The 23,088-nt window shown below is 49.7% G+C and overlaps 2 protein-coding genes across 2 annotated transcripts in view; both read left to right on the top strand.

Moving 5' to 3' along the window:
* The first annotated feature begins 317 nt into the window (after positions 1-317).
* On the top strand, positions 318-2,040 carry HAMP (hepcidin antimicrobial peptide). Its single transcript, XM_006899681.1, has 3 exons — positions 318-404; positions 1,790-1,849; positions 1,936-2,040. Exons 1-3 carry the CDS (start codon positions 318-320, stop codon positions 2,038-2,040), a joined length of 252 nt encoding a protein of 83 aa, XP_006899743.1.
* A 13,279-nt stretch (positions 2,041-15,319) lies between these two features.
* MAG (myelin associated glycoprotein) overlaps positions 15,320-23,088 on the top strand; it is a 16,464-nt gene continuing 8,695 nt past the window's right edge. The window contains exons 1-5 of the mRNA XM_006899680.1: positions 15,320-15,376; positions 15,546-15,914; positions 17,068-17,364; positions 17,902-18,159; positions 19,821-20,081. Coding sequence (XP_006899742.1) covers positions 15,331-15,376; positions 15,546-15,914; positions 17,068-17,364; positions 17,902-18,159; positions 19,821-20,081 — 1,231 coding nt within the window. The 5' untranslated portion in view covers positions 15,320-15,330. The remainder of the gene's footprint in view (positions 15,377-15,545; positions 15,915-17,067; positions 17,365-17,901; positions 18,160-19,820; positions 20,082-23,088) is intronic.

The raw sequence follows: 23,088 nt of genomic DNA, 5'->3' as shown, positions 1-23,088 counted from the left end.
TGCAGGAAGGGTTCCCCAAATAACTGACTGGAGTTGATAGTCGCTAGTCTGTGGCCTTGTCTGCCCCACCCCCTGAACACACCTCCCCCTGCTGAGGGTGACACAACCCTGTTCCCTGTCACTCTGTTCCCGCTTATCTCCCACTTTTTTTTTTCCTGGCGGCGCCACTACCTTCTTGGAAATGAGTCAGGTCAAAGGGGAGGGGGGCTTGGCACCCCCGCCCCCTTGCAGCAGGTCCCATATAAGTGATGGAACTTGGGTCCTACACACCAGAGCCAGCCTCAGACTCTGTAGCTGGACAGACAGACAGACGCGCAATGGCAAAGGACGTTCAGATCAGGGCTGCCTGCCTCTTGCTGCTCCTGCTCACCAGCCTGGCCAGCGGCTCCATATTCTCCCCCCAGGTGAGACCCGCCAGGGCCCTAGTTCTAACAGGGTAGCAGGGATTGGAGATCCAGAGCCTTGGTGGGGGGACTGCCGGAGGCTCTCTGAGTGTTTGGTCAGGTCCAGGGCAGAGAAGAAAGACTGACAGCTGCTTACAGAATAGGCTGGGGTACTGAGTGGCAGGAACTGGGGGGCCCTCACTCAGTTAATCCCACAGCATGTGAGTGCCTCCCTGTGCCTGTGAACTCTGATGTCCTAGTGGTAAGAAACTGTGCTGCAGGATGGGGCTCCTCCATCTTGCCTCCTCACTTTCTAAGAAGCACTTCCTACATGACGGTTTGATCTTTAGACAGACTGTGGTATATTCAATATATCCTGTGCGATTTACGGCCTCTGAAAATCACTGGAGGGTCAGCTCTGAGTCAGATCCACACATAGCAACAACTCTGTGCTGAGTGCTTTCAAGACACTGGAGATGAAGTCATGAACCACGGAGATCAGGGGCAAGAGTTTCTGGCATTTCTAGCATGGGAATGAGTCAGTAAATAAAATAGGATGTGCCTTCAGTAGGTGCAACTCCTTTCACGAACACCTGAACGCGGTTGGAGAGAGTATAGTGGGTTCTTTGGGCAGAGCCAAGGCTGCTGTGTGTGTGTGTGTGGGGGGGGGGGAAATGACATTTGAGTCATAGTATGGAGGTTCCAGGCAAAAGAGGCATCATGCAGAGGCTGGAGGTGAGCGTCATGTGAGGCTCAGTTGAAGTGAAGGAGATGGTATGTGGGGATGAAGTTGAGGGTTGGGCATGTACCAGGCAGGCAACCGGTTTTAACTGAGAGCAAAGGCTTGAAGTGAGGGACAGACATGATCTGGCAACGCTTTGAGTTACTCTGTTGTGTGGGGAGTGGACTGTAAGGGACATAGACACAGGAACACTTGAGTCGTTGGCATCCAGGCGAGCGAGGATGTAACTGGAGCAGAGTACTGACTGTGGACAGAGAAAAGAGACAGAGCTGAGTGTCGTGTGCCGTTGAGTCGGACTTGACTCCTAGGTGACCCTCTAGCGAGTTTTCAGAGGCAGTAAATAGCAGGAAAGGAGACTGCCCACCTTTCTCTTGAGGAGAAGCTGGTGGATTCAAACCATGTGCCTTTGAGATGGCAGCACAACTCCTTACCACTAGGCCACCAGAGCTCCCTGAGTCTCTGGCATCCAGGCAGGTGAAGGGGAAGTGCTGAGAAGAGTAGCAACTGTGGATAGAAAGGGACTGGTCTGGGGTCTGTTTAGGAAGGAGAATTGCCTGTAGGAGGTGAGAAAAACAAGAATACAAGGTCAGTCCTAGGGCTCCAGCGGAGCCACAAATGCAACCCTCTGGGAGGTGGCCATCCTCAACACCCTCTTCTTTTTCAGACAAGACAGCTTACAGACTACCACTCCTGGGACACAGCGGCCACCAAGGCTGGCTTAACGGTGAGACCACCTGGGATGCCCCACCAAGCTGCCCTCCGCCCCCTACCCTGGGCCCAAGCCTCACTTATCTCCCTTCCTTCCCGCAGTCTGAGATCCAGAGGCGAGGCCGGAGAGACACCCACTTCCCCATCTGCATGTTCTGCTGTGACTGCTGCCGGAAATCCAAGTGTGGGATTTGCTGCAAAACGTAGAGCCGTCCAGCCTTGCCCCAGTGCCCTGCCCCCTTGTCCTTATTTATTCCTGCTGCCGGGTGAATGGTGTTGAAATAAAATGTCTGCTTCTTTCGTTTTCCAAACCGGAGTGTCTGTTGCCCTTTCTTGCTGCTAAAGGTCTAATGCCAGAGGCTTATTCTAGTCCCTCACAGGCCAGTACTTGGTGTGGGGTTGCAGCAAACTTTGTTGTTGTTGTTAGGTGCCATTGAGTCCACTCTGACTCATAGTGACCCTGGGAGTAGCAGACTGAAACCCTGGCATCCTCACAGGGGCAGCCTTAGGCTAGTTGTCCGTCACTGTGTCGATCCATCTCCTTAAAGATCTTCCTCTCCTTCATTGACCCTCAACTCTTCCAAGCATCATGCCCTTTCCCAGGGATTGGCCCCCTGATCACACAGTATGTGAAATGAAGCCTCACCTTTCTTGCCTCCAAGGCACACTCTGCTGGACCTCCTCCGACACAGATTCAGTAATCTCCACCAAATCCATCATTCAAAGGCATCAATTCTTCTTCTGTCTACCTTATGGGAAAAGCTTCATGAAACAAATCTGTCTTGTTTTGGGGTTTTGTTTTTTCTCCCTTCCCTTCTTGGGACTTATTTTTCAATGACAAGGTGAAGGGAGTCTCCCTAAGACTAACAAACTAAAATACTCAGTAAGGTTTGCCTCTTCCAAGTGAGCTCCAGGAGTTCCTTTTGGAATCACCAAGTGTGAACTACGAAGATGTCATTGTCTTTTTTTTTTCTATAATTATATTTTATTAATTTTCATAAACATTTACAGAGATTTTGGGCTTCCACTCATTCATTGTTGCACTATTCTCTCTACCCTACTCCCAGTTTGTTCTTGTCCAAATGCCACAGTGCTTGTCAAAGCCAGTTCTGATTAATCTTCTTTGTCAGTGTATCCTTTGCCATTCCCTATCACTCCTCCCTGAGAGAGACTTCACCCTGAGTCATAAGGAAAAGGGCACGGCGTATTCTCTTAGCTACTTCCTGCTGAAAAGGGACGCTGTGGGTTTCAGGGTGAAGATCTTCTCTCACTACTCTAAAGGGCCCCTTTGGCAGTAGGAAACACATAGACTATTATGGAGATTGATTTTGGAATTCAGATGCACTCTTATTGATTGTGCTTGGCTGTACATGTACATATCCTTCAAGATGTATCATGGGGGTGTTGCAACCTAGAAGACACAAATTTGACTAACAAGTTATAAGTACATGAGTCCAAAAATTATGGAAAAGTAAAAGAAAAGATTCTTTCATTGTTTTACAAACCCTCCCCCAGGTCCCCTCCACCATGCAGCCTTCGCTCTAGTCTCCTGTGATGACAGAAATACCCAGTTACATCTCTCTTTTAGACGGTTCTCTCCTTCCTCTGTTTCAGTGCAGTATACATTATTGAACCCATCTTACTCAGTCTCTCCCCAACCCCAAGGACAGTCCCATTCTACAACAGTGGCATCATGTAATATTTGTCCTTTTGTGACTGGGATATTTCACTCAGCATAATGTTCTCCAGAGTCAACCATTTTGAATAATATTGCATGAGTTCCTTGTTTTTTAATGCAGCATAGTATTCCATTGTGCGAATATACCACAGCTTCTCTAGCCATTCGTTTGTTGATGGGCACTTAGGTTGTTTCCAACTCCTTGCTATTGTGAACAAAGCTGCAATAAACATGGGTGTGCATATATCTGCTTGGATGTCAGCTATGGTCTCTTCAGGGTATATTCCCAGTAGTGGAATTGCTGGGTCAAATGGTATCTCTATTTGTCATTGTCTTTTTTCACTCTCAATCGATGGATCACGAGTGTTCTCCAGAAGCTGCCTGATGGGGGACATCACCATCCGATCACTAAGGTATGGATGGTGAGCTGTGTTATCTTGTTGGAAAGCTTTGCCAGTGGTAACTTCTATGACTTTCAACAACTACAGTAGCGATCTAGATCCCACTTGAACAAAAAAACCTTTGGAGGAGTCTTCCATCATTTTGAAGAGTGTCTTTGGTCAAGACCAAAACTTTTTGAGTGGGTTCTGATTCACAGTGACACTCCATTTGTTTCCCGAGGCTCTAAATCTTAATGAGACCCGGAATGCCTCATCTTTCTCCCACACACAACTGGTGGATCTGAACCATTGATTGTTGGGTTTTTTTAGATTAACAGGTCAACATATAACACACTACACTAGTAGGACCAGACAGATACAGAAAATGAATGAAGCATGCTGCCTTTATTTAATAGGAGCATTGTAATTCACGTTCTCTCCACAAGGACCCATTTTGTACACGAAACACATAAGAATGTTTAACCTCTACAAGGAACTAAGTTCTCTCGCTCTTGCAAACTATATCTCTTGTTATCTGATTTCCTCATATTTTAGAAAAACAGAGATGTAAGAAATAGTTCATTTTCTTAAAAGAGAACATAATATATGGTGGCGGTGGAAACAACGTAAGGATCTGCAGGAACAGCAAGCCTCATGGAAACAGGCCACCAAGGCCCTCGACAGTCCTGTTTATTGATAATTGAACAATTTAACAGCTGATTACTGGTTTTCATTATAGATTGAGGCTCAACATCAAGAGACCAAAGATTCCCAAAGAAGAATGGGTGAGTACCGCAGCTCCCAGCCCCCCCACTGTCCAGCCCATGGCACCACTGCAGCTTCATGAGGCTCCTGTGGCCAGACCCCAGGGATCCCCTCACCTGGGATGTATGGCAGGCCCTAGGCCCCGAGTCTGGTGTGGCGGAGCCTGCACACTGCCACAGAATAGATTTGTTCTGAGAAGAATTCTTGGAACCTAGGTTGTGGTGGCAGGAGACATGACATGGTGAGCAGGAGGCCTGGTGGGCCTCATTGAAGCAGGGAATGCAACTTAAATGTGCCCAAACAGCAAAGCAGGTGACTTCTGATCAGCAGTGTAGACTGGAGCTCATTGTCAGGAGGACAGATTCTCCGGAAAACACGGGTGGGTCCTGCTTCCTCCCTCTGCCAGCCACCAAGCCCATGCTGCCGCAACCCTATGGTGGTGCCTTGGCCAGGGCTCAAGGGACCCCCAGCCTAGAACGGGCGGTGAGCGTCAGGCCCAACAGCCAGTGTGGCAGAGCCCCTGTACACCTGGTGAATCACAGGCCCCTAGTGCAAGAGCGGGGGCAGGGAGGGCTGGTGACAGGAGCTATGGGAGGTGAAGGTCTAGATTGATAAGAGAAAGCATCTCGATGTCAGTGAAGATTTCCTTGGTCAGGCCAGAGAAGAAGATCATCAACACAATGGATTGATAAGGGTCGCTGTGAGTTGTCTACAACTTAATGACACTTAGTAACAGCAACATTTCCAAGACAGCAGATATCCTCAATACACCACATCTTTTAATTTCTCGCGTACTGCTGCCAAGAACCATTTAAACCTAGGGAGGATATGTTCACCACTCTCAAATCCCCTTCTCCATTTATAAAGGGGAAGGGCAGTGATGCCTACTTCAAATTGCAATCTGACCACTTGGTGGAGGGGAAAGAGCTCTTCGGTGAGGCACAGGGTCCAGATCTCGGGGGGGGCTTTGGTAGGGGGGTAAGCCACCCAGCCCCCAGAGAGTGTCACCTGGCCCTCAAGGTGTGCCGTTCAGTCCCTGGGGTGAGTCACCCCCCCCCCCCCTGAGAAGAGCCTTCAGGTCGCTGGGGGAAACTGCCTAGGGTATACAGAGAACTTTATCTAGGCCACTTTCCTTCACCTTCTCCCCCAATACACCTGTAAGTAACAATCCAAAGCCCTTCTATTTGTAACTCACAAGTTTGTTCTCTCTAGGTTTGCACCCTTTCTAATAGGTAACCTTAACACTTTTACTCCAGACCTGAACCTTGAACTCAGTTCTAGAGTCAAAGGGAAATATAACTGCCAGCTAAGGAAGTGAAGGAGGATGAAGCCTCAGGGTTCAGCCATCCAGTCCCACTGGACCCACCTTGGCAAACACTTTGCAGTCCAGAGGGCAAGAAACACCAGGAAAATATCTTCTAACTGAACAAGAAGGCATGCAGTGTCAACTCAGGACCACCAGTAAGGTGTTAAAGTGGGTTCCCCTTCCCCTTCACATCAACACCCCTGTTTGGCATGAAGAAGCCAAAGAGTCTGAGCCCCATTCCCAAATGAGAAACCCACAAGTGAATAAGACAATTTCTTTGGTTTTTTTTAAAAAATTAATCACCTTTGGACTATGCTTACCATCACCCTGTCTCTTCTGGTCCCCACTGGATCTTTCTCATTTCCTTCACCCACTTCCCCCACCCACCAAATTGTGCAGCCCTGTGATTTCATCCCTGCCCATCTCCACCCTTCTGCTCCCAACCCTCACCCCCTTGTATCCCCATACAAGTTTTTTACAATAAATAAAATAAAAAAATAACATTAATAGTTCTCACAAGGGAGAGAGAGAGAGAGAGAGGATAATAGGATGACAAGGAGCCTTGGTGGTGTGGCATGTCACTTACTGAGTGACTAATCACAAGGTGTGCTGATAGTAGAGCCAAGCAAATGGAAGCTGTTAGCAATCTCAATCTTTTCACCATCTTTCAAGCAACACTATTGGTACCAGTTGTTGTTGTTATGTGCCGTCGAGTCGCTTGCGACTCATAGAGACCCTATGTACAACAGCCCTAAACTCTGCTCTGTCCTGTGCCAATCGCACTGTCTCTGACACTCCCATCCCCATTATCCAAGTCACTGAATCAATCCACCTCATAGAGGGCCTTCCTCTCCTGTGCCGTCCCTCCACCCTCCCAAGCATGATGTCCTTCTCCAAGGACCGTTCTCTCTTCACAACATGTCCAAAGTATGTTAGACGGAGCCTCAGAATCCTTGCCTCCAAGGAGCCACCCAGTTTAACCCTTTCCAGGATGAATCTGTTTGTTTTCCTAGCAGTCCATGGTATTCTCAATACTCTTCTCCAGCACCACAGCTCAAAGGCATCAATTCTCCTTCTATCCTCTTTGGTCATTGTCCAACTCTCTGATGCATAACAAGTGATTGCGAAGACCACGGCCTGTATGAAATGCACCTTCATCTCCAGAGAGATACCATTGCTCTTCAGTACTTTGGAGAGGTCCCTAACAGCAGACTTTCCCACGGCAATGCACCTTTTAATTTCCTGGCTACTGGTGCCAAGAGTGTTGACTGTGGAGCCAAACAAACTAAAGCTGTGAACAATCTCAATCTCTTCACCATCCATCCTGATGCTACCAATTGGTCCAGTGGTGAGAATCTTTGTCTTCTTGACATTGAGCCTCAATCCATATTGTAGGCTGCAGTCCTTGACACTCTGCAGCAGGTGCTTTAGGTCCTCTTCAGTTTCAGCAAGCAGGGTTGTGTCATCTGCATAACACAGATTGTTGATAAATCGTCCACCAATCTTGACCCCACATTTCTCCTCATAGAACCCAGCCTCCCGGATGATCTGTTCTGCATATAGGTTGAAAAGGTATGGAGATAGGATGCATCCCTGGCATATGCCCTTCCCAATTTTTAACCATGCAGTGTTCCCTTGCTCTGTTCTGACGACTGCCTCCTGGTCCAAGTATAGGTTTCGCATTAGCATGATCAAGTGTTCTGGGATTCCCATTCTTCTCAGAGTCAGCCACAGTTTGTTATGATCCACACAGTCAAATGCCTTTGCATAGTCAATGAAACACAGATAGACATTCCTCTGGTATTCTCTGCTTTCAGCTAAGATCCATCTAACATCAGCTACAATATCCCTAGTACCATACTGGTACCTTGGTACCAGTAGCCAAGAAATTAAAAGATTAATTGCATGGGGGAAATCTGCTGTCAGGCACCTCTCCAGATTACTGAAGAGTAATTCTGTCAGTCTGGAGACTAAGGTGCTCCTGATCTAGGCCATGGTCTTTGCAATTACTTACTATGCATTAGAGAGCTGGACAATGACTAAGAAGAATTGATGCCTTTGAGCTGTGGTACTGGAGAAGAGTATTGAATATACCATGTACTACTAGGAGAAACAAATAAATTTGTCCCAGAGAGGTTGCTCCTTGGAGGCAAAGATTCTGAAGCTCTGTGTGACAAACTTTAGGTAAGGAGGGACCAGTCCTTGGAGAGGGACATCATGCTTAGGAGGGTGGAGGGACAGTGCAAGAGAGGAAGTCCCTGAATAAGATGAATTGACTCAGTCAGTGACTAGAGTAATGTGGGTGGGTGTGTTTGAGATGAGGATGTTGGCTTAGGATAGAGCAGGGTTCAGAGATATAGTACATAGGGTCACTAGGAGTCACCAGCAACTCGATGGCATTTAACACCACCAACAATCAAAAGGTTGGTGGTTTGACAGAAAGAGGAGTCAGTCTGCTCCCATTAAGATTTACAGCCTTAAGAACTCGATGTATTGTCTCTTAGAGTCAGAATCAACTTGATGTGTGTGCATGACAGTGAGTGTGTGTACGTGTTGTGTTGTATTTAGTATGATGACAAAGGGCACACATCAATCATTTAGACTTGAGTTGAGTATCGAAGGGAGTAGTGAGGACAGGGGCTTTATGTGAGGGGCTGCCCAGAGATGGTTCTCATACTCATTTGCTGGTTCAAAATAGTCCAGAACCTCTGATTTTTTAAATGAATGATAACCCTTATTTAGATGTGAAATTCCATAATTTTAAAAAGTCTATTTGATTCATTAGCATGTCACTATGTCAAGGTGATTGACATGCTACCGTATCAAGTTTAAACTTATGTCACAATCTGATAGCTTCCCATGGAAAGTGTGGGTTTTATGCACTCACATTTTCAATAAATATGTGAGACCTATGGTGTAAAAAAATATCTCTTGGCATTTAATTAAAGCTGTTTGTGGTTTAAATCAACACTCTGCAAAGCAATGTAAACCCACTTGTAAGTCTCATCAGTCTTGAACATCACTGACTTTATCTTCGGCCGTCAACAGTCATGTTGAAGAGAGCTGGTGTTTTAGAGGTCAGGAGGCAAGGTTTCCTGAATGGACAGGAGGATCAAGGAGAAGAACCTGGTGTGGAGGCCTGTTAGAGGCTCTTCCTATGCATCTGAGAGCTGAAAATGAGTAAGGATGACAGAAGAATTGATGCCTTGAACTTATGGCATTGGCGGAGAGTCCTGAAAGTGCTGTGGACTGACAAAAATATGAATAAGTCTGTCTTGGAGAAAGTGCAACCAAATTCCCCATTAGAGACAAAGATAGTGAAACGATCTCATATACTTGGGCACCGTGTCAGGAGAGGCCCATTGTTGAAAAAGAGACATCATGTTGGGAAAGGTGGGGAGTCAGAGAAAGAGATGACCCTCAGTAACATGTATTCAAATAGTGGCCCGAGTATATGAGAGATGATGAGGATGGCACGGGCCAGGGCAAGGTTCGGCTCTCTCGTTCATAGGGTCACTATGAATCCCAGTGAACTGAGTGGGTTTTTTCCTACAAAACAACATTTTCCGTGTGATTCCTCTCTACTCTGAAACCTTGCCGCCTTATCTAGGAAAGGGAAAGGGTCTTCAACAGGACTGATCTCATCTGACTGTCGAGCTGCTCAGACAAAAGAATGAGTGTGAGAGTGCTTTGGAAATCATCAAATGCCTCCTGTAAAGAATTAGAAACTAAGTCACCACTGGACCTGAGTCTTGAGGATAAAAACACATTTAAGTTAATTGTCTTCCACTTCCTAGTTTATTTAGCATGGAGATCTAGAGTTAGCAGCAAGTTTGTCAAGCAGCTGGGAAGGGGAGTCTAGATGAGTGGCAGAGAACTGACTGCACAAAGCCCAGATGGCCATAGAAACTAAGCAGATAGTGGACATCCTGACAGCCAAGGCCAGCACCATAGGACTAAGAGTCACTCAGCTGCAGCACAAATCATAACACCTGCCAGGATGATCTGAGAAGGATACATCACACGCTGCAACAGTGTACATATTACTAACAAGATGTATATAACAACAGATGGTAGTGGTAATCCACACAGCAACTTAAATACATTGTAAATCTGAAACTACTTGCATTGAGAGGGGAGGGCTAAAAAACCCTCAAACCCACTGCCATGAAGCTGGAAGCAACTCAGTGGCTGACCCTCCAGCAGGTTTCCAGGGTAATTGCACAGGAAGAAATTACCTGTCTTCTCGCCCAAGGAGATTCTGGGGATTTGAACTGCCACAGGGGTGCCACCTTTGGGTTAGCAGTGCAATGCCATTGGTGGGTGGGAAACTAGAAATTGCTGATTGCATGTAATGACACCTGGTATTCTCTTCACATTTTAGCAAGCAGTTTCTCTAAGGTGGGTCTAGGTAGGGAGACAAAAAGGTTCCCACACTTTAGTTCAAATGAAGGTGATACAGATTTCCTCAGCCTTCAGTAGGTATCAGCAACTCTCAGCAGGCTTGTTAAAATGCAAATTGTTGACCCCATGTTCAGAATTCCCAGTTCAGTAGATGAAGGATGGCAGGGCTGCAAACTTCCATTTGTCACAGATTCTCAGATGATACTGGGGCTGCTTGGCTAGGAAGCACACTTTGAAGACCATGGTCCTGTGCCTCTGGATTAGCAACAAGTGGCTCTTGGTTGGCTCAAGATCCAGCTTCCACCGAGGTAGACCTGAGGATTTGATGCTGCTCGGGGATGGGCTTTTCTTCATCCCTACGATGGTACAGAAGAAGAATCGAACTTGTGGTGTTGGAGAAGAGTACAGAATATCCCATGGATATCTCCAAGAGAACAAGCCTTGGAGAATATTAAACCAGTGTGATAAATCTTCATCTCACAGACTTTGGGCATGCTGTCAGGAGGGGGCTAGCCTATGAAAAGGATATCATGCTTGGAAAGGTGGAGGTTCAGTGTAACAGAGGAAGACCCTTGACCAGAACGACTGACCATAGCAGTAGGCTGGAGTGTGTCAGAGATAGTGGGATGGATGGTACATGATAGGGTAGGTTTCAGATCTGTTGTTCATAGGGTTGCTAAGAGTTGGCACATCACATAACAACTACAATGTTGCAGTCAAAACTTAATCCTCAAATTTAGGACACTTTACTAAAATTCTGGTTGTGAGCCTTCTCCAGAAAGATAAGATGTAGCAGTATGGCAGCTGGATGTATAGGTGTTAGTTATCTTTGACAGAATGCATGCCTGCTCACCGAGCCCTCACTCCATCTGCCCCTCTTCTGGGGTCTGGAGGCTGGAAATGGCAGTGGTGGGTGGGTGCCATTGCTGATTTCATCGGGATCCGTGGGCCTGTGCCCTTTGTCCTGGGAGCCACCTTCAGTTTACACCCAGAGGAGATGGTGTCCCAAACTGCACTGACGCCTCCCCCAAGAGATGGGCTGGCTTCGACACCCAGGATCTGGTCATCCTCACCCAAGCCTGGATGCCAGGCCCCTCTCTTCTCCAGGACCCATGTGTTCAAGCCCCTCCTCACTCTCAATGGGCCTTTGTCCCAATGGGAAAGGCACAGGCTGAGGCTGACATCATGATGCCTGAGGAGGGGGTAGAACATCCCTCCCCCTCCTGACCCCCCTCCTTACTCCCTGGTCCCAGGGATTTCCCTACCCCTCCTTCCTGGGTTCCCCTTGGGAAGAAGGGACCCTCTCTCCCTCCCCATTGCTTTGACCAGGGAGAAAGACAGAAGACACGCCTGTGTGACTAGATAGCTCCTGACATGCCATCATGCTATGTCCCCTCCCCCGTCCTACCTCTGCACAGTGAGAGGCGGCCGTAGGATCATGATGGGATTTGTCCAGAGGGTCTTCATGCCCCCAGAAGTCACAGCAGCCTTTGCCAAGAACCTTCTCTGCACCAGGCACTGTTCTCAGGGACACAATGGCAAACAGGACAGACAATGAGAAAATCCACCCTTGGGAGCTGTATGTTGGGGGGACAAATGGCTCAGCAGCTGAGAGATCTGGAAAGAAAAGACAGCATTTCAGCAGAGGAGCTTGAGTGGCGGAGGGGACAACTCTCTGAACAGGTGGCACCTGAACTCGAGAGCATTAGGCTGAGGCCCTTGGCAAAGTGAGGAGCAGAATGGGGTGGGGAGAGTTTCCAGAAAGGGCAACGTGTGCAAAGGTCTGGAGGCAGTAGTTGCTACATGCTGTTTGAGGGCCTCATCCATCTGTCTATCTCTTCTTTGCTAAGCTCAGCTCTGTGCTCAGAGCTGTTCTACCAGCCTGGGCAGGCTGGATAAAACAAAGTGCCTGCCTCAGGTGTGTTCTCCAGAGAGGAGGCAGTTAACACAGAGGGTCATTTCCAATGGCACTGAGACCTAGAGTAAAAGAAACTAGGATGCATGGACCAAGAGTAGTGGAGAAGTGACTCTAGAGAGACAGGAGGTGACACTGAGTGGGAAGGTCTTGTCTCTCCCATCTGCCCACAATGGTCTCTGTTCACTTCTCAGGATGGTACCTAACACTATCATCAAGATTTGCCAGGAGCCAAGGACAAAGACTTCCGTGCTCAACCTGAGGGATTAGAAGCCCCCTTCCTGAGACTCAGGATTGAAGTGCAGGGGGATGGAGGAGCCAGGAATGAGTAAGGCAGCCATCCCCCTCCCCAGGCCCCTCCAGGAAGGAGCTAGTGGAACCCAGGCGTCAGGCTGCCCAGTCTGAGCCCCGTGGTGACAAGGGCCCTTTGTGCCCCCCTCCCCCGGGGGCAGGGAGGAGCTGGGCCCTGGAGGCAGGCGGCCCCTGGCACCCAGGGGGGAGAGGAGGGGCCTGCAAGTGTGGGCCTAGACCCTGGGAGGCCAGGGGACTGGGAGCTGAGCAGAGGGTGCAGAAGCAAGACATCCAAGTGAGTGCTGAGTATGCATCGGGGAGAGTGCTGGTGAAAGGGACGGGCAACCAGAGCATGTGCACGGTGAGAGGATCCAGAGGGAGGCTGGTCACTGTGAACTGCCACTATATGAAGTTAGTGGCTTTGGGACCGCTTTGGAGATGAGCTGGGGACATAACAGGGACATTGACTGGGCCATGGGAAGAAACCACAGAAGGAAGTAATGAGTCGCCTTCCTCAGCCTTCCATGTAGGTGGAGGTTCTGTGGGAACAGCTGACCTGAAGCCTCCATTCTAGACAAGCGGGTACTGGAGTGCTCTGGGCCTGGGTGAAGAGCAGAAGGAGGGCCAGGTGATCAGACACCTACATCCTACCGTCTAGGGAATGAGTGGGGACAGACTGTGGATGGGCCAAATAAGGATGTGTGAGTGTGTGTGTGAGAGAGAGTGAGAGAGACAGAAACAGAGACACAGAGAGAGTTCTCACATGCACCTCCCCTGTGTAGATCTAGTGTATAGCATCGTTTCACAACCATTTCTATATCATTGTCTGGCAGAGTGGGTGACTAACTGGAAGGTTGGTGGTTCAAATCCATCAACTGATCTGCAGTCTGCTCCTCTTCAGATACTCAGCATTGGAAACCCAATTGAGGGCTGCTATGAGTCAACTTTGACTTGATGGCAATAGTTTATTTTGTTTTGTTTTTCAAGGAAACTTCCTAGACATTTTTTTTCCTTCAAATTGCTCCTTGTCCTCATCATGCAAATTGAAGACTACAGATATATTGGATATATGCTTACATACTGGGGCTCTTTAAAATGTCATTGTAACACCTCAAAATGAACCCATTCCAAAACCTAGCATGTACCCCTATTAAGACTATGTCGTCTAGGTGCCTGTTCACATGTCAATCCAGGCTGTGTGTCTGACCCTCTGTGTTTTTCCTTTCTTCTTCCTGTCATAGGTGTGTGAGCCTGCCACATATCCATCTGAATGACTACGTTTTAGGCATGTGTGGGTGGATCATGTATCCAGCTACATCTGTTGGTGTCTGTACATCTGTGTGTGTGTGTGTGTGTGTGTGTGTGTGAGAGAGAGAGAGAGAGAGAGAGAGAGAGAGAGAGAGAGAATGTGAACACCGTATTATCCATGTCTCCATGTCTGTCAGGTGTGGTTGGATGGGTGACAGGGTAGTCAAGGTGTGCACCTGTGACCTTGTATAATCTGCATTTGGCTGTGGGTAAAGGGACCCCAGGACCAATCCCTGTCCGAGTGTCAGACTCAGCCTCTGTTGTATAAGCTCCCATTGGCTGGATCAGAATCTGTCACATTTCACACCAGTGTTTGCGTGTGTCTGTTTGACTGCACACATCTGTGTGCCTGGGAAGAGGGTGGAGAGGGCGGGGAAATGCAGCCATTTGGAAATCCTGGCTTCACCCCACCATGACCAGCTCACTTACCCCCACTTCAGTCCTTCCTGGCCCACTGGCCTGGCCAGAAGTTCCTGCCTCCTCCCTCACTGCCACCCCCACTTACCCTAGAAGTCCCCTGGGATGAGGCAGCCTCACCCTGAGGGAACAGGGCCCTTTTGTAAGGGGGCACTGACTTCTGTGGAGGCTGGGGACATCAGGGGCTGTCTGTGGGGAGGGAGAGGGCGGCAGGAATTCACACGGCATGTTGGGAATGCTGATGCTGTGAAACCCAGTCATTGATGGGACCTGCCTGCCACCCCCAGGGCTCAGCCGTGGGACAGCTGCTCTCTCACCCCACTCACTACACCGCACGGCCAGCAGCTGCCTGCTGCTCTGTCCTTCTCTTCCTACAGTTCTCCCACTTTCTGTTCCAGGATGGCTGGCTGCTGTGTAGAGTGGCTGTGAGGCTGTGTGGGAGGGTCCCAAGCTGTCATAGAGGCCATGCTGGTGGCTTTAACAACAGGCTGGGGAAGGGGGGTGGATGCCAGCATCACCCTCCCTGGTTCTAGGTTGGCTGGCTGACCTTCAAGTGGGATCTGAAGACACTCCCAGCTCAGGGCCACTGAGGTGAGGGCCAGTTGCAGCTCTCCCTTGCTCCTCCCTGCCTTGCTCCCTGCTTCCCACTGGTCCAGCTTTGGCTTTCCTTTCTGGAAATCCCCTCCCCAGGAGTAACAGGGATGAAGAAAATTAGTCTCAAGTAGAGATAGGACAGCTTTGTGGTGAAGACTCTTGCAGGAACCAGACAGTCTTAAACTTGAATCCTATCTTGTTACTCAACAGTTGTGTGGCCTTGGGCAAGTTACTTGATGGGCTGCAGCTATAAAATAACCATTGCAACCACTTCAAGGAGACTAAAAGTCAGTATCAGCAGGGCCCTTGGCTAATGGCATATTCGCGTGTTATTATAATAATAACAGTGGTGGCGGCAGGTTGTGAAGGAAGTATCTCTTTCATCCGACCTTCAACCTTCTCCTCGCCTCTTATAGGAAGTGCTCACTTGCTGTACAAAATGATATTCCTCACGGCGCTGCCCCTGTTTTGGATCATGATTTCAGGTAATGGCAGGAGAAAGGGGGTGCTGGGGAGCCAGGGGCCTTGACTCTTGAGCAACTGGAGATGTTCTTATGTATTCTCATGCCAACAGGCTGGTGGGAGATGGTGGGAGTGGGAGGAGGGAACTGGGTGGGAATATGTCCCTCAGCTTTCGCGTTTTTGCTCAAGCAGCCTCTCGAGGGGGCCACTGGGGCGCTTGGATGCCTTCGTCCATCTCGGCCTTCGAGGGTACATGCGTCTCCATCCCCTGCCGCTTCGACTTCCCAGACGAGCTGCGGCCTGCCGTGGTGCATGGTGTCTGGTACTTCAATAGCCCCTATCCCAAGAACTATCCGCCGGTGGTCTTCAAGTCTCGCACACAAGTTGTCCATGAGAGCTTCCAGGGCCGCAGCCGCCTCCTGGGCGACCTGGGCCTGCGCAACTGCACCCTTCTGCTCAGCAACCTCAGCCCGGAGCTGGGCGGCAAGTACTACTTCCGGGGAGACCTAGGGGGCTACAACCAGTACACCTTCTCAGAGCACAGCGTCCTGGACATCATCAGTGAGTCTCCCTCGAGATGGTGTGGGAACTCGGGAGTTCAGGGGCAGTATGGGGTTCACCAGGGGATGCAGCAGGAAGCGTCCTTCCCTGGGAGGTCTGGACTCAGTTTAGCAGTTTAACCTCCGTGCCCACACAGACGGTGGACACGACAAAAATCAGCAAAGATGGCCCCAAAGAGCTTCCTGTCCTGGGGAAAATGGATGCTCTAATTCTTCTAGAAACATCTGGGATGCTGTTGGTGGGGTCCCACAGCTCTGGATCCTTGTGTTAGTGGCATCATCTTGGGTAAATTCCTTAGTTAACTTGGACATTCATGTCCTCTTTTGCTCGTTTGAAAAAAACTTCATTCAATAGATCGTCAAGTGCTCAGAGTGTGTAAAAATTGTGTATTGTGTATGTAGTGTTATTGTGAGCTTCTGTGGGGTTCATTCCAGTCTGTGGGGTGTAGAGTTTTCAATGCTGTGACCTTTCAGAAGTGGATGGGCTTCTGAGGTGCCTGTGGGTGGGTTTGAACTGTCAATCCTTGGGGCAGCAGTCCAAACCTAAAAATTTAGGCCATCCAGAGGGATAATATTTTACTCTTGAATACTGATTCCAATGTTTATTTATTTTTTTTTAAAGTCATCTAGGCCAAACAAAGTGCATCTGAGGGATATCTTTGGCTCTCAGGTCCACCTGAGGCAACAGATGGCAACCCAGGTGCAGAAGGAGATAGACCCTAAGAGTATCTCTCTCTTTCCCTCTCTTACACACACACACACACACACACACACACACACGGTAAACCTTCTTCAGGAATAAAATACAGGAGCAAGAGCACAGACCCTGAGATCGCAGTGACAAGGTTGGGAGTTCAGTTCATCCAGGTTCTGGCTGTGGCCTGGTGTTTCTTGTGCATCTGGGATGTGTAGTGCCCAACTTCCAGCAGTGTGGGAAGGACTAAGCAAAACTTAACCAGCCTGCTGTGTTGCTACTTCTCATTATTATCTCATCTCTCTGGGATCTCTGGAGGGCTTCCAGGTGAAGGATGACCTTAAGGAGAAAATGACCAGGGGCTCTGAGTCCAGGGACTGAGCAAGAGGTGAGGTGCCAGAAATGGAGTTGGACAATGAGGCTTCCCTGTCGCGTCCTTCCTTCTTCTCACCTCTCACAGACACCCCCAACATTGTGGTGCCCCCTGAGGTGGTGGCAGGCACGGAGGTGGAGGTCAGTTGCATGGTGCCGGACAACTGCCCAGAACTGCGTCCAGAGCTCGGCTGGCTGGGCCACGAAGAGATCGGGGAGCCAGCTGTGCTGGGCCGGCTGCGGGAGGACGAGGGCACCTGGGTCCAGGTGTCGCTCCTGCACTTCGTGCCCACCAGGGAGGCCAACGGCCACCGGCTGGGCTGCCAGGCCTCCTTCCCCAACACCAGCTTGCAGTTCGAGGGCTATGCCAGCCTAGACGTCAAATGTGAGCCCGGTTGCAGGTCGAAGGGCGGGCTGACGGGGGCGCGACCGCCTAGACGGGACTGAGGGAGGGACTGGTGGCTCGAGGGCGGAGACGGGGCATGGCTGGTGGTCTGAGGGTGGAGTGGGGCGTGGCCTGGGGCGTGGCCTAGGGGGCCAAGAGGGGCCCTAGGGTGGGTATGGGGCGTGGCCTAACGGGCCGGGGCTGGTTCGGGGGCGTGGTTGTGGGAGGGGCCCGGGACGTCAGGCATAGGGCGTGGCCTGGAGGGCTGGGTCTGGGTCGGGGGCGTAGTTGTGGGAGGGGCCCGCAGGTGGGAGTGGGGCGGGACCTGGCAGGCCAGGGTTGGCGGGGGCCCGAAGTTGAGTGTGGGGCGTGGTTATGGGAGGGGGCCCGGGGCAGGGCATTGGGCGTGGCCTGGCGGGCCGAGGCTGGGTCGGGGGCGTGGTCGGCCGGCTGGCCCTGGATCCAGTTGAGGATGGGGCGGGGCCCAGGCAGGCTCTGAGGCCGCAGCCTATGACCCTGCTGTGTCACCGGCCTCAGACCCCCCCATGATTGTGGAGATGAACTCCTCCGTAGAGGCCATCGAGGGCTCCCACGTCAGCCTGCTCTGTGGGGCCGACAGCAACCCGCCCCCACTGCTGACTTGGATGCGGGACGGGACGGTTCTCCGGGAGGCTGTGGCCGAGAGTCTGGTCTTGGAGCTGGAAGAGGTGACCCCAGGGGAGGATGGCGTCTACGCCTGCCTGGCCGAGAACGCCTATGGCCAGGACAACCGCACCGTGGAACTCAGCGTCATGTGTGAGTGGCCCGCACCCTGTGACCTAGAAGGCCTTGCAGTGGAGAGATAAGACGAGGGTCTCCTCTCCTTGAGAGGGTAACAGGTGTCATCCAGGTGAAGATGGAGAGGAGGGTCAATATGTTCATTCATTCGCCACCCTCCACCTCTAGCACCTCTTCATCTTTCCTCTATTTGAGGATAAAGTGGAAGTGTTCTAGGGACTGCCATGGTTTTGATGCAAGAGGTCTGGGCCAGGGCCCAAGAATCTGCATTTTTAAAAAGCCTCATGTGATACAGCAATAGGAGTTTGGAGAGAAACTCAGGCCTCCTGTCACCTAGTGTGTGCACATATGTATGACTGGATGGGGGAGGAAGGTCTGGTTAGGACAGGACTCTTAGCTGAGAACCATGGAGTATTTATAAGGCAAAGTGGAATAATAAGGACAGCCACGGCTCACACTGCCTGGGTGCCTTCCACAATTATTTATCCTGAAGCATCTCAGGCTGGGCTTCCACCCTTCTCACCTTCTAGTCTCAGTGAACCTTCCTTTACCACTCTAGAATGTGGCCTCTCTGGTAATGCAGCAACCAACTGTTCTACCAAACTGAGAGTATGCGCTATGAATCCACCAGCGGCTCTGAGGGAGGAATATGGGGGCCATCTCCTCCTGAGTGATTTACTGCCTCTGAAAACCCAGTGGAGGGTCAGCTATGAGTCGGTACCATCTCAATGACACATAACAACAACGTCAGCACATAATGTCCATCCACATGGTCAGATCCTACTTGACAATCACACAATACCAACGTTCCTTTTTTTTTCTTTCTAAATCATCTCCATATTTCCAACGATAATATTTTATTCACTTATATAATGGCTTATGGTAAGGAATTGTGATGCCAGCGCAAAAGTATATGGTTCTAATCCCCCAGCTGCTCTGAGGGAGAAAGGTAGGCAATCACCTGTGCAATTTACTGTCTCTAAAAATAGTAAAAACTTGCTAGCAGGTCAGCTATGGGTTGGTTCCAACTCAATGGTACACAATGTATGATGTCAAGGGAACTTTGGAGCTCTGTGTCATAGTGGATAAGGAGTTATGATGCCAACTCAAAGGCAGGTGGTTCAAATCCACTGGCTGCTCCTCAGGAGAAAGATGGGTATTCTTCTCCTGTGTGATTTACTGCTTCTGAAAACTCACTGGAGGGGTAGCTATGAGTCGCTACCAACTCAATGACACATAACAACATCAACACTCAACACCCACCCACATGGCAATGCTCTCTATCCACTTTGTTCAGCTCCTGCTGGTTAGTAAATACTGAATGGCCATCTGTGTGAGGTTGGAACTGTTATGGAGCTCATTTTCCAGCTGGCAAAATAGAGGCCCAGAGAGGTTAAGTCACATATTCACACACAGCTGAGAGACGAGGAAGCTGTGATTCAAATCCAGGGTTTCCAGCTACACAGCACCACTTTGCTCCTGTAAACATCCAGGCCGAGCGCTGCCCGAGCATGCATGCACTCAGCTGGGCCCGGGGCAGCCTGACCATGCATGCCTGACCTGGGGCAGCCTGACCATGCATGCGCTCTGCTGGGTTCGGGGCATCTGGAGTTCATTTAGGGGTGGGGACTGGCTGACAAAAGGGGCACCTTCTGACTCCTGATCCTCCTGCCCACTAGATGCACCCTGGAAGCCGACGGTGAACGGGACAGTGGTGGCCGTTGAGGGGGAGACGGTGTCCATTTTGTGCTCCACACAGAGCAATCCGGATCCCATTCTCACCATCTTCAAGGAGAAGCAGATCTTAGCCACGGTCATCTACGAGAGTGAGCTGCAGCTGGAGCTGCCAGCGGTCACACCAGAAGATGACGGAGAGTACTGGTGTGTGGCCGAGAACCAATATGGCCAGAGGGCCACTGCCTTCAACCTCTCTGTGGAGTGTGAGTGCCCCTTCTTTTCCTCGGCCACGCTGAGGGGTGGCTGGTGGGACTCAACGTCCCCACTGGGGGTGGATGGTGCAGTGGGGACAACTCAGTCACTGGATGCACCCAAGAATCCCACCCTGGGCCACTTTGCCTGTCCTCAGCAGAAGTCTAGGATGGGGATAGGTGGGGAGTGTCCCCAGGTCCACAGTAAGAAAAGGAAAGCCCCATCTGAGAATCCTGTGCCCAACATCCTGAGGTGGACTCTTGGCCAAGAACATTTTTTGGATCCCTGGATCACTGCCTCTTCACTAACCAAAGCAATAACCCCCAAACCAGCTAACCATTTTGGAGCTCCGTTGTGTACCAGGCACTGTTGGAAGCATTGTACAGGGCATGATAGCCCTATGAAGGAGGCTATCCCACTCCCATTTTAGAGGAGGAAACTGAGTCTCACAGGTTCTGACATATCCCAAGCCCACACAACTAGGAAATGGGAGAGTTTGAGATTAGCACTCGGTGGTCTGGTTCCACTCTTCTGTACTTGAGTTACACAGTGATGGGGTGGTTGAGATGTGCACAGGGCCGTGCCCTTGGTGGAACCAAGAGAGCCTTAAGCTTGAAATGTGCCCTAGCACAGCCAAGGATGAGAGATAGAGACACATAAAAAGCAAACTTTAAGTTCTGAAAATGAAGCGCTTTGTTTCACCACAAACAAGTGCCTCTCCTGACCACTGCTCTGTGCCGTCGGTGGGAGGATGTCATCACTTGATCCTAGTCACCCCCGGTCTCAGTGTCCTACCCACTCCTCCAGCAGCTTCCCTCTGAATCATCTCCCATCGCTCACCTCCACTTTCCCTGCTTCGTTCTTAGCTCTGGGTTGTCCTCTGACACCAGCTTCTCTTACATGGATGCAGGCCCCACTCTTTATTAGCTGTGCCACTTGGGAAAGTGCTCAACTTCTGGGAATCTTTTTCTTTCTGTCTCTCTGTCACTCTTTCTCTCTCTCTCTCTTTCTTTCTTTCTCTCTCTTTCTTTCTTTCTCTCAACTTTTGTAAATGTGGATCTCTCTGATTTAAATTTTTTCTATGGTGATTTGAGTGAAAATATTGCCTTGTGGAGATTGATGAAGAGTTCTGGTAGCATAGTAAGGTTAAGTATTGAGCTGTTAACTGAAAGGTCGGTGGTTTGAACCCACTAGCTGCCCCATGGGAGAAAGATGAGGTTTATAGTCTTGGAAACCAAATGGGGCAGTTCTACTCTGTTGCTGAGTCTGAATTGACTCAGTGCTTGGGACTTTGATTTGATTTAGTCTGATTTATGGGGATTGGTGAGGATTAAGTTCTACGACACAAAGTCTTGGCACATAGTGACTGCTTATTTTATTATCTCTGCTCTTTTCCTCTTCCAAGTTACCAAACATAGCTTAGAGAATAGAATCTAGAGTTAGAATGACTCAGATTCATATCCCAGCTCTGCCACATACCAGCTATGTGATCCTATACAACTGATTTCACCTCTCTTGGCGTCTGTTACCCCTCCTACACTGGTCCCACTACACACATTTATTGGAAGCTTCAGTGACACTCATTATGCAGAGCACTCAGCATGTCCTGGTGGTGTTGTTCATAATATGTTGGGCTGTTTCTTGAAAGGGTGGTGGTTTGAATCCACCAGCTGTTCTGAGGGGAGAAAGATGGGGTGTCTCCTGTAAAGATTTATAACCTTGTTATGAGTTGTATTCAGCTTGATTGTGGGAGGTTTGTGTGTGTGTGTTTAAGGTAAAATGTAAAGATAGATTTATTAGGAGGTTACTTCCCTCAAAGGACAGACCTCCCTCCTTGAAAGGAAATATGGAAGAGAGGCCGAATATGGGTTTTCTTGATATGTAGTACATAGGAGACCTGGTGGTGTAGTGGTTAAAGAATTCAGCTCTTAGCCAAAAGGTTGGTGGTTTGAATCCATCCTCTACTTCACAAAAGAAGTTGTTGATGTTGTTGTTAAGTGCCGTCGAGTCGCACGTGACTCATAGCGACCCTATGGAGAGTCCTTGACGCTTGGGTGCCTTTCATCCTCTCTCCAAGTTCATAGGGTTTCCGGAGGCAAGCTATTATGGAATTGGATGCCACTCCTCCTTCCACTCACAAAAGAAGAGGAGGCAAAAAAATAAAAAATATAAAAAAGGAAAGATGAGGAAGCCTGCAAAGATGCACGTTGTGGGAACCCTGTGGGGCTTCTGCTGTGTGCTGCGGGGTCGCTACAAATAGAGGTCATTTTGGGGGTGCTGTTTTCTACAACAGAGCTCTGGCTTCCCACTCATCTACCGACTTTAATCCTTGGGCACAATTCCTCTCCTGCCGCCTCTGATGTGATTTCGGTGGATAGACTAGACTTCGGTACTTCCTCCATGCACACTATCCTGGGCCAGCCTCCCCTTCTGCCACCCTCCTTCCCCCTGTAAACCACACCCCAAGACTCTGAGGCATGCACCTGCATACACACCCTCAGCCCCCACCAAGGCTGTGCTCCTGTATAAGAAAACTAGTGGCAGCAGGTCTTCATCAAGTCATCGTTTTGTACTCTGGCCTGGATGTTGACCAGTTGTGCCTGCTACCAAGCCTTTGTTCACATAGTCTCTCTGCCAGAATGGTTCTGGTAGGTACCTGGATGGTGTGTTAAAGAGTTTGCAACATGGTTAGGTACCTGTGTTAGGCGTCCCCATAGACCCATGAGAGCTAAAACCCACTGGTTCTGTGTACACAGATGAGATTTCCTTTCATAGCCCCAGAGAAGCTAGTGACCTGACTTGGTTACCCAGCTGGTGGGTGACATATCTGGGACTCTGTTCAAAGCGGCCTCATCCCTAAATCTCCATTCTTTGTGTCACTTGGAGTTTGTCAAGTGTCACATCAGGTTTTCCTAGGTCTCCCCAGCTTCCTGTGACTTGATGCCAATTCCAGACACGTGCCCACTCAGGGTGCTGGCACTCCCAGGAAAACCAGGGCGGACGCTCTGTCGCTAGAAC

Source organism: Elephantulus edwardii, unplaced genomic scaffold, assembly GCF_000299155.1.
Source record: "Elephantulus edwardii isolate Elephantulus edwardi_28Jun2011 unplaced genomic scaffold, EleEdw1.0 scaffold00266, whole genome shotgun sequence".
NCBI lineage: Eukaryota > Metazoa > Chordata > Mammalia > Macroscelidea > Macroscelididae > Elephantulus > Elephantulus edwardii.
Note: the sequence above shows the minus strand (reverse complement) of the source record. Positions and strands in the feature narration are given on the sequence as shown.

Excerpts from the sequence above, each read along its gene's own strand:
- HAMP (XM_006899681.1), top strand. The coding sequence starts at position 318 with ATGGCAAAGGACGTTCAGATCAGGGCTGCCTGCCTCTTGCTGCTCCTG. Across the intron at positions 405-1,789 it reads GCTCCATATTCTCCCCCCAG|ACAAGACAGCTTACAGACTA; the intron begins GTGAGACCCGCC and ends CTTCTTTTTCAG. Across the intron at positions 1,850-1,935 it reads CCACCAAGGCTGGCTTAACG|TCTGAGATCCAGAGGCGAGG; the intron begins GTGAGACCACCT and ends TCCTTCCCGCAG.